The sequence below is a fragment of the Bos indicus genome, chromosome 3 (genome assembly GCF_029378745.1).
Source record: "Bos indicus isolate NIAB-ARS_2022 breed Sahiwal x Tharparkar chromosome 3, NIAB-ARS_B.indTharparkar_mat_pri_1.0, whole genome shotgun sequence".
Taxonomy (NCBI): Eukaryota; Metazoa; Chordata; class Mammalia; order Artiodactyla; family Bovidae; genus Bos; species Bos indicus.
Window position 1 is genome coordinate 111,049,453 of NC_091762.1, and position 14,379 is coordinate 111,063,831.

General features: G+C 46.0%; 1 protein-coding gene across 4 annotated transcripts in view; it reads left to right on the forward strand.

Moving 5' to 3' along the window:
- The window catches only part of DLGAP3 (DLG associated protein 3), a 61,839-nt gene that overhangs the window by 26,404 nt on the left and 21,056 nt on the right, over positions 1-14,379 (forward strand). For all 4 annotated transcript variants that reach the window (XM_070786879.1, XM_070786881.1, XM_070786882.1 and 1 more), the window contains 4 exons: positions 2,232-2,437; positions 2,767-2,839; positions 13,511-13,724; positions 14,005-14,318. In XM_070786879.1, the coding sequence (XP_070642980.1) occupies positions 2,232-2,437; positions 2,767-2,839; positions 13,511-13,724; positions 14,005-14,318 (807 nt within the window). The remainder of the gene's footprint in view (positions 1-2,231; positions 2,438-2,766; positions 2,840-13,510; positions 13,725-14,004; positions 14,319-14,379) is intronic.

Genomic DNA, 14,379 nt, shown 5'->3' on the forward strand with positions numbered 1-14,379 from the left:
TCTGAGGACTGCGAAGTCTGAGCCTGTTTGGCAGAGAACAGACAACCTGCACTCCCCTGGCACAAAAGCAGGGGAAGCTGGCTGCATCTGCCCAGGTGTCTTGGTTGGTTCCCCAGCCCTTTTGTTGAGACTCTATTCTCCCACTGGATTCAGGTCTCCTGCCAACTTCCAGAACCCCCCTTCTCACTTGGAGCCCTTGTTCCTTTATGGAGCCTCATCTCCTCCCTGTGTTCCCATTTGATTGAGCCCAGCACCCCCCCATCCTCCCACCGAGGGCTCCTTCATGGGGCCCACCCATCCCTTAGTCCCTGTTCTCACACTAACCTCTGGCCTCTCCTCTAGCCTCACCCTACAGTCTCTGTTCCTCTCTGGAACCCTATGCTCTCCCCAAACCCTGATCCCCACCCCCACTTAGCCTGTTCTTTTCAACAGGCACAGGCCAACCATTATGGACTCCCTCACCCACGTGCAGACTCATCAAGATCCCCAGCCCCCATCATCCCCTTCCTTCTTGGCTCAGAGATGATGCTAGGACCACGCATCCCGCAGTGACCTCTCCATAGGGCTTGAGCCCATCTCCTCGGAATCCCTTTCATCCATGAACTGTCCCTGCTTCCTCCCCACATTTAAAGACTATCTTTCTCTTTACTGACTCTTTCCCTCATCCTGCAAACATGCCCAGATCGCTCTCATCCTAAAAACAAAACAAAACAAACTTTCCTTAACCCCATACCCCCTTCCATCTCCTTCCTGTCTCCCCTTCATTTCCAAGTTCTTAGAGCATAGACTCCACCATTTGCTTTCATTTTCCCCTTTACTGGACTGACTTCCACACTCCTGGCCTCTGAAATGTCCTGGCAGTGGTCACCAATGGCCTCTTGAGAACCCTCCTATCTCTCAATGCTTACCGTTATGGTAGTTAATCTTGAGCCCTTACTCTCTGTTGGTTCATTTATTGTTTCCACCAGTGCTGTGATGCAGGCGTAATTATCATTACCAGTTCACAGATGAGGAAACTGTGGCAGAGTTTAACCAACTTTGCTCCCATTTACACAGCTAGCAAGTGATGGGGCCAGAATTTGAATATGGTTCTAACTCCCCAGCCCAAACCGCTAACCTTAGCATGCACTGTGGCATTTGACATTATCAACTCCTTCTATTCTGGAAATGTCTCCTGTTTCCGTGACAGGGCGTTCTCCTGACTTCCCTCCCACCCATCTGCCCACTCCTTCTCAGGTGACTTCATAGGCTCCTCTCCCTTTCTTCGCAGTCCCCCTTTTAAATGTCAGTGGATCCCTGCCCACCTCTCTTTCTTCTTTCCTCTGGGCTCTTTCATTCACTCCTATGGATTCAGCTGCCACCCATGACTCCCCCATGTCTGCCTCCAGCTCAGATCTCTCCACTGAACTCCAGAACCAAACACTCAACCACCTGCTCCACAGTTCTTTGCCAGCTCAAGATGCTCAACCCTGAACCTATCACCTTTCCCCCAAATCTGTTTCTCTGGGATTCTGTGGCTCAGTGAGCAACAACACCATCCCCCAGGTCCTCAGCCGGCAGCCTCCCAGTCCTCCACGACTGCTCCCTGCCCCCTCACCCCCCAAGTCTAATCAGGCTCACTGATGCTCCTGAACACCTCTCATTTCCATCTTCTCTTCCCCCTCGTTGTCATTGTCTTAATTTAGGCCTCATCATCTCTTGCCTGGATAACAGCATCAGCCTCTTAATTGGTCTCCCTCTCACCACTTGAGCCCCTGCCCTGCTCCTGGCTCTCCACGATCCAACCTCTGTTTGGACTGTTGAAGTGCTCTTTCTGAAACACAAACTGATGTCGCTCCTCCTGTGGCTCTTCACAGAAGGGAGGGGGACGTCAGAGGATTTGGGATGTAAGCACATTAAGAGGATGAAGGAGAAGGAGGGGTGAAAGGTGACTGATGTCAGGGGCTGCCTTACTGCTAGGCGTGAGATTGACACAGGTCACTTTGGCCTCTGAGCTTCTTGGCACCTATCATGGGAGCCCTTAGACTCTTTAGATGGCCCTCAGTCAGGTAGCAGAAGGCCCATGGAGGATGAAGAGGCATGTCCTGTAGGGGAGACCTCACCTGATCTGCCTTGACATATTCCTGAGCGTGGTTTGCTTGAGCCAGGGCTGTGCATCTCCCACTGGCAGTGAAGAAAGAGGGTCCCTGCTTCAGGATTTAGTAGGTGCTTGAGGCCCCTTGTCCCTGCAGGTGCCGCAAGATGACTGGGGGGGTTACCCCACTGGGGGCAAGGACGGGGAGATCCCCTGCCGCAGGATGCGGAGCGGCAGCTACATCAAAGCCATGGGGGATGAGGAGAGCGGAGACTCAGACGGCAGCCCCAAGACATCTCCCAAAGCGGTCGCCCGGCGCTTCACCACTCGCCGCTCCTCCAGTGTGGACCAGGCCCGGATAAAGTAAGGACAAGGGAGAGCTGGGGGCTGGGGAGGGGGCAGCAAGCTGATGCTGGGTGCCTGCAGGAGGTGTGCATCCTGTGGGTACCATCAGGTTCCCTGCTTAGGGTTCCACTGGGCAGTCTCGCTCTGGCCCATATGAAGAGGGGGTGCCCGTGAAAGCCCCTATCTGAATGCCTCTTTAGCACAGTCCTTTTACTCAGCAGTCTCCTCCTGGAGGTTCTGGGGGCTTCTGAGGAACAGAACCCATTCAGGGACCCCAGTGCTCTCATTCCCCTCCCCCACCTCCTAGCAGACCCCCATTCTGAATCTGGAATTTTGACCTCTCCCAGCTGCTGTGTACCACCCCGGATCCACCCGCGGAGCTCCATTCCTGGCTACAGCCGTTCCCTCACCACCGGACAGGTAGGAAGCAGCCCAGCATGCCAGGGGTAAGGGGTGGGGAGGAGGACTCGCTCCCATGCTCAGCCTTGGTCTTAAAAATCAGGAATCTGCCCCTGGAGAGAGCACAGCTCTGGTTCTGGGGAGCTGGGAAGCATGCCCTGGGATTCTCAGAGCTGAATCAGACTGAGGATCTCAGAGAGGCACATCCTTAAAAACCGCCAAGCATCCTCCAAGTGATGGACTTGGAAGGGCAGTGTCAGTTCTCTGAGCTTCCCTAGCCCTGTCCTGGTCTGACTGCCCCAACTCCCCCACCCCATGTAAAAGGCAGGCCTGACCGCACAGACTGAAGAGGGCAGAGCTTCAGTCTCAGAGATGATCAGGGCTTGAGCTCTCTCCTCTCCACTCCACCCTGGGGACCACTGGCAAGATACTTTCCTCTCAACGCCTCTGTTTTCTCATGGTGGAAATGACAATTGTAGTGATGCTTATCTCAGAGGGTTTTTGGGAGTTCAGAAAAAATATATGCAAACACAAGGAAGCTAGTCCCAAACTGGTATTTTATAAGTGTGAGTTCTATACCCAAGTATAGACTTTCCCCTTAACTAAAGAAGGCAGTGCAGTTTAGTAATTGAATGCTTGAGGTGGGTTTGAATTCCAGCTCCACTTCTTACCAGCTGAGTGACCTGGAGCAAGTTACTTGACTTTTTTGAGCCCCACTCTCCCTATTTAAAAATAGGCATTATAATAGTGTTCTTGGCACAGAGCCAGCACTTGATAAAGGTTAGCTATTTTTACTGTTTGCTGGGGAAAAAAAGCAATGCAAAAAGCAAAAGTCTATCCTCCTTGGCTCTCATTGTTTGTTGCTGCTGCTGTCTCTCAGCATTTCTTTGTTACATTTCCTGAATCAGGGAATCTTGACTGGCACAGTCATCTTTTCAATAAGACCAGCCTATGTTGCTAAACTTACTTGTTAATGCTCTGTCTTTGCTTCACTTGAGCCATCAGCAACATCTAACACAGCTGATGATTCTCTCCTGCCTGAAACACTTCTCTCAGTGGGCCTTGAGGATGCCACATCTTTTAGATTCTTCTAGATTCTCTCTCTGGCTGCCTATTCTCAGTCTGTGTCACTGGGGCCCACAAACTCTTCAGGATCTAAACACTGGAGCTTTCCAGGGCTTACTTCCTGGACTTCTTCTTACACTCACTCATTGGGTGAGCTCATCCAGGCTCATGGCTTTCAATCTTATTGAGAGCCTGATGACTTCCAAATGTTTATCATCAGCCCACATTCTCCCATAAATACTGGGCGTGTATATCTAACTGTGTATTGAAATCTTGCTTGGATGCTGAGTAGACATCTCAAAATTAAAATGTCCAAAACCAAACTGCTGGTGCCCTTTCCCTTCCTCTCCAGGTTACTTGCTCCATCCACTGTCTTCTCCATTTGCTTCTGATCACCTCTTCCTTTCTCACATGTACTTGTTGCAGTATTTTAGTTTGTACTTCAGTACTTTAGCATGTACAGTATTTTAGTTCCCTCTCACTATACCTTCTTGCGTTTCATTCCTTCCTTTTATTTTATTTTTTGCTGTGCCGTGTGGCTTGTGGGGTCTTAGTTCCCTGACCAGGGGTTGAACCTGGGCTCCAGGCAGCGAGAGCACCACATCCTACCCACGGGACCATCAGGGAATTCTCTCGTTCCTTCCTTTTAAAGTAAATTCTTTAGTAATTTTTTTCAGTACATGTCAGTGGCAAATTCTGCCTTTAACCAAAAATATAGTTTACCCTCACTATTGAACATAATTTAGCTTATTACAGAATTCTAGGTCAACATTTATTTTTCTCTGTGTTTTGAAGATATTCCTCTGTCATCTGTTCTGTTGTTACTGTTGAGAAGGCTGCTATTAACCCAACTGTCTTTGTTGGTAATTTTCACTTCTCTCTGGTTGCTGTCAAGATCTTTCCTTTGATTTCAGTGTCCCGCAGTTTCACAGTGATGTGTATGTGTGTGTGCATGCTCACACACACACACACACACACACACACACACACACACGTGTGTGTTTCCAGAATCTGAGGATTCATGTCTTTCATCAAATCTGGAACGTTCTCTCATGTTCCTGTTCGCTGGTACACCCTTTTACTTTCAACCTATGTGCTTTTTGATCCAGTCTGACAATCTCTGGCTTTTGAATGAGTGTTTTGTCTGTTCACATTTAATGTGATTATTGATTTGGTTGGATTGTCTCATGTCATTTTTGTTCCTCTGTTCTTCCTTTATGCCTTCTTTTGTATTAAATATTTTGTGTACAGTTTTATTTCTTTTTGTTAATTCCCTTTACTATATTATTTAGTGCATTAGTGATTGCACTAAGAATTACCTGTGTAACTAATTAAAACCTAGTTTATTCTAGTAAAATATACAAGCATTGCTCTAATATATCTCCTTTTCCTCTCCCTTCTTTGTGCTATTATTGCCATATATATTTTCTATATATGTGTTATAAGCTAAAACTTATTATAAACTGATAATAGTAATGGAATAATTACTTTGCACACTCTTCTGTCTTTTTTAACCTTTTTAAAATCTTATGTCTTTTAAAGAATTTGAGAGAAAAAGTGTGAAACATATTTATATTTACTCACATATTTACCATTTCTGGTGCTTCTAATTTCTTCCTGTGGATTTGAATTACCCTTGGATGTCACTTCCTTTTAACCTGAATAACTTGCATTAGTATTTCTTATAAGATAACTCTGCTGGCAATACTTTCTTCAGTCTGTATTTATTTGGAAACATTTTTATTTTTCCTTCATTTTTTGAAGGATAGTTTTGCTGAATATAGAATTCCTGGTTGATTTTTTTTTCTTTAAGCACTTTGATTATACACTTTGAATATCACTGTTTTTGGTGTTCATGGTTTCTGACGAAAAGTCAATTAATAATTTTTTTTGGTATGCAATGAATTGTTTTTTCTCTTGTGGTTATTAAGATTTTCTTAAAAAATATGTTCTCTTTGTCTTTAGAAAGTTGACTGTAATGTGTCTGGGTATGGATCTCTTTGTATTTAGTCTGCTTTGGATTCATTGAGTTTCTTTGACCTGTGGATTAATGTTTTTCAGCAAATTTGGAAAGTTTGGGGCCATTATTTCTTCAGATATTTTTTCTTCGTCTCTCTCATCTTTTTTCTGGGACTCCAATTACATGCATACTGGTATACTTGATGTCGCCCATAGGTCTCTGAGACACTGCTCATTTCTATTCAATCTTTCACCCCACTCTATTCTTTATATTGGATAATCTATGCTGATTATCTTAAGTTTTACTGATAACTTTTTATGTTGAGCCTTTCTAGCCAATTTTAAATTTCAGTTATTGTACTTTTCAGGTCTAGAATTTCCATTTGATTCTTTTCTTCTTTTTTAAAAAATTTTCTCTTTGTTGTGATTTTCTATTAATGCCATCGCTGTTGTCATACTTTCCGTTAAATATTTAAATATGATTTCCTTTAGTTCTTTGAACATTCTTATAATAACTACCTTGTAGTCTTTGTGTAATAAATCAAACATTCAGGGACATTCACATTTTCTCATTTATTTACACAGTGTCATGAATACTGTACATTTTATTTAATATATTGTAGCAACTCTGGATTCTTATTTTACCTCTTGAAGATTGCTATTGCTTTGTTTATTTGTTAATTCCTGGTCTAAATCTGTGAAATCTGTCTACCTTGCCAGATGTAGCCTCTGATGTCTCCACTAATTTTTTTTCTTTCTTGATTTTATTTTAAAGCCTGGTTTCCTAGGGGTTGACCCTGTCTCTGCATAGCTTAGTGTCCAGCCAGAGACTGATCAGAGGTTGTGCTCAAAAACTTCAAGCCAGTAAGGCTTCCTTCCTCTCCTTTCATGGTTCTGTGTGTGAGCTGAGGAATACAGACATTGCTGTTTTCAAGCCTGCTCTGGCTTCTATTTTTCACAGGCTCTCCTACATTCCTTCTGTACATATGCATAGGCTCTATTGGCCAGGGATATGTGGGTGGGCTCAAGGCCTTTCTGATTTTTGTAGTACATGCACCCAGCCTCTAGTTAACCCAGATTGTGTGAAGTGCTTTTCACTCTGTGGCTATCTTTCCCCTCTAGAATTCCCCATCAAGTTCCTGTCTAGTCTGCCAGGCCCATTGCTTGCCTCTAAACAGTGCTGAAACCTCAACCTGTTAGTGCTGCTGGTTATTCTTATTCTTGACACTATAATGGACAGTGCTCAGAATAAAGTGAGCCCCCCTTTGTTAGTTGCAGTTAAGCAGCTGGTTTTCATAGCCTGGTCCACCCTAGTTGAACTATTGCAACTTATAGAGCTGGGAACTTGTGTTATGGGATCAACTCCAGGTGAGGACACTACAGACTCATTGTTCTTACCCAAAGTTCAGCAATTTTCATGAATGTGTTTCTTTGTTGTATAACTTTGATTGATTTTCAGAGTGATAAAATGGTTGTTTTGGAGAGCTTTGTGCAGCTTTATAGTTGTCTTAGGGCATAGGGTTTGGTATCCTCACTCTGTTATGTCTGAAGTCAGAAGTCTGGAAAATTCTTAATGACTAGACTATTATTATCAACACACTCCAGTATTCTTGCCTGGAGAATCCCATGGACAGAGGAGCCTGACAGGCTACAGTCCATGGGGTCACAAGAGTTGGACATGACTTCACAACTAAACCACCATTATTATTTCTTAAAATATTGCTTCTTCTACATTTTATCTGGGCTTCCCTGGAGAGTCCACCTGCAATACAGGAAACCCAGGTTCGATCCATGGGTCAGGAAGACCCCTGGAGAAGGGACTGGGTACCCACTCCAGTATTCTTGCCTGGAGAATTCCGTGGAAAGAGGAGCCTGGCAAGCTACAGTCCATGGGGTAACACAGAGTCGGACACGACTAAGTGACTAACACAGACATATTTTATCTAGTCCCTCCTCTAGAACTTCTATTGGTTGTGTTTGGGGTATTTTTTATCATTTCCTTTATATATCTTAACCTCTCCTTCATATTTTCCATTTATTTACCTCTCTTTGCTGCCTTTGGAGTAAGTTCCTCAGATATATTTTCTGGTTCTCTATTTTTCTCTTCTGTTGTGTTTCATTTACTACTTAACTCATTATTTGTGTTTTAATTTTCCCCTCCCCTCCCCCCACCTAGAAATCTGATTTGGTTTCTTTGGAAATCTTTCTGCTTTTTTTCCCCAAAGCTTTTATTCTATCCTTATGTTTTCAGCTTTATTGATCTTTTAAGTTTTAGAAAATTTAAACATAGCTTAAAAGCTAATCTGCTTTAGCTAAGGTAATACTAGCTGCTATAGCAGATAAACCTTGAATTCTCAATAGCTTAACTCAATAAAAGTTTAGTTCTTATTTCTGTCGCTGTTTATATTAGTTACCTATTGTGCTAAGTTGCTTCAGTCATGTCCGACTCTTTCCTATCCTTTGGACTGTAGCCTACCAGGCTCCTCTGTCCCATGGGGTTCTCCAGGCAAGAATACTGAAGTGGGTTGCCATGGCCTCCTCCAGGGGATCTTCTCGACCCAGGGATCAAACCTGTGTCTCTTATGTCTCATGCATTGGCAGGCAGGCTCTTTTCTGCTAGCATTACTTGGGAGGCCCAGTTACCTATTGCTGCATAAAAAAATTACCCCAAAACATAGTGTCTTGGAACTTTCCTGATGGTCCAGTGGTTAAGAATCTGCCTTCCAGTGCAGGAGACGCAGGTTTGATCCCTCGACCAGGAACTGAGCCTGCACAGCACAACGAAGACCCAGTGTCGCCAAAACCAAACCAATAAAAACATGAGTCTTAAAACAAAAAATACTTATTATTTCACAATTTCTATAGGTCAGGAATCTGAGCACAGTTTAGCTGGTGCCACCTGGGTCAGATGTCTTATAGGCTGTATCAAGGTGTTGGCCAAGGCTGCAGTCATCTCAAGGTTTGAGTAGAGGAAGATCTCTTTCCATGCTCACCTGCGGTCAGCAGGCTTCATATCCGTAATGTGTAGGACTCACTGTATGGCTCATAATATAACACAACTCACAGCACAGCAACTTGCTTCCCCCAGAGCTAAGGCTCCGAGAGAGTGAGAGAATGTGTCCAAGATGGAAGCCCTGGTATTTCTGTGATCTAATCTCAGAAGTGACATGCCATTGTATCTGCCATATTCTTTTCATCAGAAGTGGACAAATAGGTCTAATCTGCACTCGAGAGGAGGGGACTATGCGAGAGTGTGAATGCCAGGAGGTGAAGATTTAGGGGCCACGTCAGATCACACTTTCTAATATGAGGTCATCTTCAGTGGAGCTTTATTTGTGATCATCCTCATCAGCTTGGCTTAAGAGTGGGTCCCCCAGATTTTTAGATTGCTCTGTTGGACTGTTCTTGGTCTGGGACCATTTCATGTTTATTTTTAATTTGGGGAGGGATCTGGCCCATGTAGATACAAAATCCTGTGTCTGTGTGAAAACTACCTTGTGAGTGTAAATCCTTAGGGAATTTATCTTCTTTCCCCCCTCCTCAGTGCCTAGACTTCTGACTACCTCCTTTGTCATCAGTCTGTGCCGATAATTGATTTTTTTCCTAGTTTATCATTTTATCAAAGCTTTCTCCTTTTCTACTTGTATGCAGGTTCCCATTTCCAATTCCATGCTTCATGTGGGCCCAGGGCCTTACTCCTACGCCCAAGTGGGCGTCAAAATCTAAGTCCTTTGGTTACTGAGACCAGCTCCCCCTTCCCCCTACCTCCCACCTCCACTGGGCTGTTTGCAGCATTGGCTCACACAGTTAATATTCTGGTTTTCCAATCTCCTCTTTGTTTTTGTCCCCTGGGGACTTATCTCTCTTTCTTGTGAGCTCAGCTATGCATATGAAATGTTTGTTATATTTTATCCAGTGTTTTAGAATGTTTTAAAATGAGAGGGTTTTCCAAAGTTATCTAAGCCAAATGCTATATGTAAAGTGTACAGGATGTTGCCTCGCCCCCAACTAGACCCACCAGCACCAGTACAGACAGTTTTCAGTTAGACACAAACAAAATATTTTCTTTTAAATATCCCACAGCCTTGGAAATACTGATTCTGAGTCTGGATTGCAGAAAGGCTAAGGTTCTTATTTCCCAAGAGGATTTTTTGATGTTTGACTCACCTGAAAGTAAGTGTCAGGGGGAGCAGGATAGAAGGCTGTATAGGGAAAATAGGAGAATTCACAGCATAATGTTACAATTTCATACTTGTAATACAGTAAATATCAGCTCAGATGCAATATTCCTCTGAGAGTCTATAAAAGTCTGCATTTCTCTTGGGTCCTGGTCCCTTATTGGAACTCTAGAAGTTCCTCTTGGCTAGTAGAGATGGAAGATGTGTGGCCCTGGGGAGTTCCTCACCCGCCTTCTGTCTGCCTTAGATAGAGTTGGTTATGGAACTAACATATGGTTGGGATTTCAAGAGCTTGAGAACCTTTGGGAAAGAGGGGCCTCTGAGAAGTATTGTCATTGTGATTTAAGAACCTCTTGCTACTAATAATAGTAGCAATGTAAATTTATTTGTTTTTATTATATACATGAGTATTTTAAAATTTTGGAGAAAGAAATGGCAACCCACTCCAGTACTCTTGCCTGAGAAATTCCATGGACAGAGGAGCCTGGGGTACTACAGCCCATGGGGTCGCAAAGAGTCAGACATGACTGAGCAACTTCAGTTTCTTTCTTTCTATTTTAAAATTTATTTATTTTATTATTTATTTTTGGCTGCACTGGGTCTTCATTGCTGGTGCAGGCTTTCTCTAGTTGCAGTGCATGGGCTTTTCATTGTGGTAGATTCTTTCATTGCAGAGCACAGGCTCTAGGTGCATGGGCTCAGTGGATGCGGCTTTTGGGCTTAGTTTTCCCATGGTATGTGGAATCTTCCTGGACCAGGGATTGAACCTATCTCCTGCATTGGCAGGTGGATTTTTAATCACTGGACCACCAGGGAAGTCTGCTCATGTTTATGAAGCATCTGCTATATGCCAGATATTATGCCTAGTGCTTTACACACAGAAGAGGGCTAGAGATACAGAGATAGGCCACAGAGTGAGACTCCTTCTATCCTTGGTGTTCAGACTTGAGGTCAAAATGCTCTCTCCTGGGGTTGGGTCAGCTTTCTTGTGCTTCAGAGGGACCCTCTGGGCTGGATTGGTTCTGGTTGGGGAGTGTCTTGAGCCTCGCCTAGAAATAGCAGGAGTTAGCTTATCTCTTGAGCTTTAGAAATAGCCTGGCACCACTGGTGCTAGGTACCCCAGAGGTCAAGAGACAGGAAACTGAGAGGTAGACTCACAAGGAGTTGTGATTTGTCCATTGGCTTCCCTTGTACCTCAGATGGTAAAGAATCTGCCCGCAATGCAGGAGACCTGGGCTTGATCCCTGGGTCGGGAAGATCCCCTGGAGAAGGGAATGGCTACCCACTCCAGTATTCTTATCTGGAGAATTCCATGGGCAAAGGAACCTGATAGGCTACAGTCCATGGGGTCACAAAGAGTTGGACACGAATGAGCGACTAACACTTTTTTTGTAATTTCTGTACACTTGTAATGAAGTTCGTTTAGAAAAAAGCTGAAGACAGTCTTCCTTTTTAATTACTGGGCCAATATTGGAATCACTGGACCTGAATCTCCAGAGAATTTGGCTCTGACCTTCAAAGCAGTCAAAACAAAGAGAGGCTTAGAGTTAGAGAACTCTGGGTTCAGATCCTTAGGGTAGTGCCCAAGTTAATGTAAATTTAACAAGGTCTCCAGGAAATTCTGATACTCAGTCAGCTTGGCAGGAGAGCCAGGAAACTGAGCACTTTGGTTTTCTCACGTACATGCTGGGCATCTTTGAATAATTCATCTACCTTCTCTGAGCCTTGGTTTGCCCATCGGTAGAATAGGATGGGAATTCCTGCTCAATTTGAGGTAGACTGTAGTGTTATAATATCATATATACTTTGGAGGCCGAGTTTGGAAATGAGCTACATTTTACACGTGGATCAAGCCGCTCCTTTCTCTGTTGACTGCACGTAAATAGGATGCCATGACTCTTTCCTGGGAGGTGTCACAAGATGCAGCCACGGGATACTTGCTGTCATATTCATCCTCTGGTTGCTACTGAGGACCTTGTCCATGACTTCATCCAGTGACCTCTGCATAATCACCCGTGGGGGAATTTCTCTGGGACTCAGTGACAAGACTAGTGTGGTTGTCATGAGTGCTGGCCTGTGTTTGCCAGGCAGGCCCTGAGACACACGGCACAGATGGAGGGCTTACAGGCACCAGGTGCCTCTCATGTTTTTCTTTGAGTTCCCTAAATAGCCCTACGAGTATGGTACCATTATCTTTCCTATTTGACTGGTGATTAAACTGGGGCCCAAAAACTTTAAATGACTTTCTCAGGCCACACTGCTAGGAACTAGCAGAGCCAGCATTTGAGTCCAGCTGAGTCTTACAACACAGCCCTTGCAAACAACCCACAGCCTATACGCAAAGTGCTGGCTGTTCTGAAGCTCAAGGTCAAAGATGCAACCATCCTGTTCCCTGAGTGTTGAGTTTACCACTAACCCACCTTCTTCCATACCTTTATATTTTCTTTTTGCCAGTTTGCTCATTCAAAGCAAATGAAGCAACAGCCTCTGGTGTATTTAGTCTTAGTGCAGTGTTATGCAACATGGTTCCATGAACAAAATTCTTGTTTTGCTTTTTCTTAGTTGCTTAAATTCTTTTTAACACATCACAAAGTGATTCTGCATCACAAACTATCAAAACCAAAAACAAGAATCTTGATCCTCAGTGACTGAACTTCCCTCAGAGGAGGAGGGCAGGCTAGGAACCTGTAGGCTGAACCAGGCTGAGTCCCTCATTAGTTAGTGGGCAGAAGGTGGGGGAGGGCTTGAAACACTACAAGGTTGATAATTTTTGCTCCATTATGTACTCATTAATTTCCTTCCTTCCACATGATTATATCTCTATAGGTTGCTTTTGATCATTTTTGTAATGCAGTAGGTCATAAATGGGCTTCCCTGGTGGCTCAGACAGTAAAGAACCTGCCTGCAATGCAGGAGAACTGAGTTCAGTCCCTGGTTGGGGAAGATTCCCCTGGAGAAGGAAATGGCCACCCAATCCAGTATTCTTGCCTGGACAATTCCATGGACAGAGGAGTCTGGTGGACTGCAGTCCTTGGAGTCGCAAAGAGTTGGACATGACTGAGTGACTTTCACTTTTTCAGGTCATAAATAATAAAAGTTGTTCTTCCCTGCAGTACTCACCCCCCATACTTGGCTGTCAGCTCCCTTGTCCTCTCCCCCAGGGGTCAGGTGAGAGAACCCTGAGGGGATGGGATCAGGTGGAGAGGAAGATGGCGCTGTCTGGGAGAGGTATAGCTGGGGCAGAGGGAGGAGTATTTAGGGGAAAGATTAGACACCAAGGTTGATCCCAAAGCAGGCCCCGGGACCAGCACAGGGCAGAGGTGCCTCCATCTTTCTCTGCATGGGCTGGGGGTTTCTTTTAGTTCAAATACCTAAGTCTCACACTGAGACCCAGCCTCTGCAGAACTAGAGATGTTCCTAAGGCAAAGTGCCTCAGACACGCCCCCCATTCCAGCACCACGGTAACTGTCCTTCTGGTCTCTGCTCCCAGCTCAGCGAGGAGCTGAACCAGCAGCTGGAGGCCGTGTGCGGGTCCGTGTTTGGGGAACTGGAGTCCCAGGCCGTGGACGCTCTGGATCTGCCCGGCTGTTTCCGCATGCGGAGCCACAGCTACCTCCGGGCCATCCAGGCTGGCTGCTCTCAAGACGACGACTGCCTGCCCCTCCTTGCTGCCCCTGCCTCTGTCTCAGGGAGGCCCGGCTCCTGTGAGTATGCCCTCTCTGCCCCTGGCCCAGCCCTAGGTTGGAGAGTGATCTGGGTTCCAGCTCCGGCCCTGGTCGCGGCCGTGCTGCTCAACTTTGGGCAGATCGCTTGCCTCTCTGGGCCGGATGAAGGGATGATCCGTGGTTCTTTACGTAGCGGCACGTGGGTTAGGCGTGGCTGCTGGGTCCTGTGCTACCGCGTGGGTGTGGGGGGTGGTCGGCCACAGACTCTTACCGGGACGGCGTTTCTCACCCGCTGTGTCTCTGGGTTCCCTGGCCGCAGCCTTCAACTTCAGAAAGGCCCCGCCCCCCATCCCGCCGGGAAGCCAGGCCCCGCCCCGCATCTCCATCACCGCCCAGAGCAGCACCGACTCCGCCCACGAGAGCTTCACCGCGGCGGAGGGCCCAGCCCGGCGCTGCAGCTCCGCGGACGGGCTGGACGGCCCGGCCATGGGCGCGCGCACCCTGGAGTTGGCGCCGGTGCCACCCCGGGCCAGCCCCAAGCCCCCCACACTCATCATCAAGACCATTCCTGGCAGGGAGGAGCTGCGGAGCCTGGCGCGGCAGCGGAAGTGGCGGCCGTCCATCGGGGTTCAGGTATGGCCGGAGGAGGCGCCAACGAAAGTTTTGCTTTTTCTTGGTTGCTTAAATTTTTAAC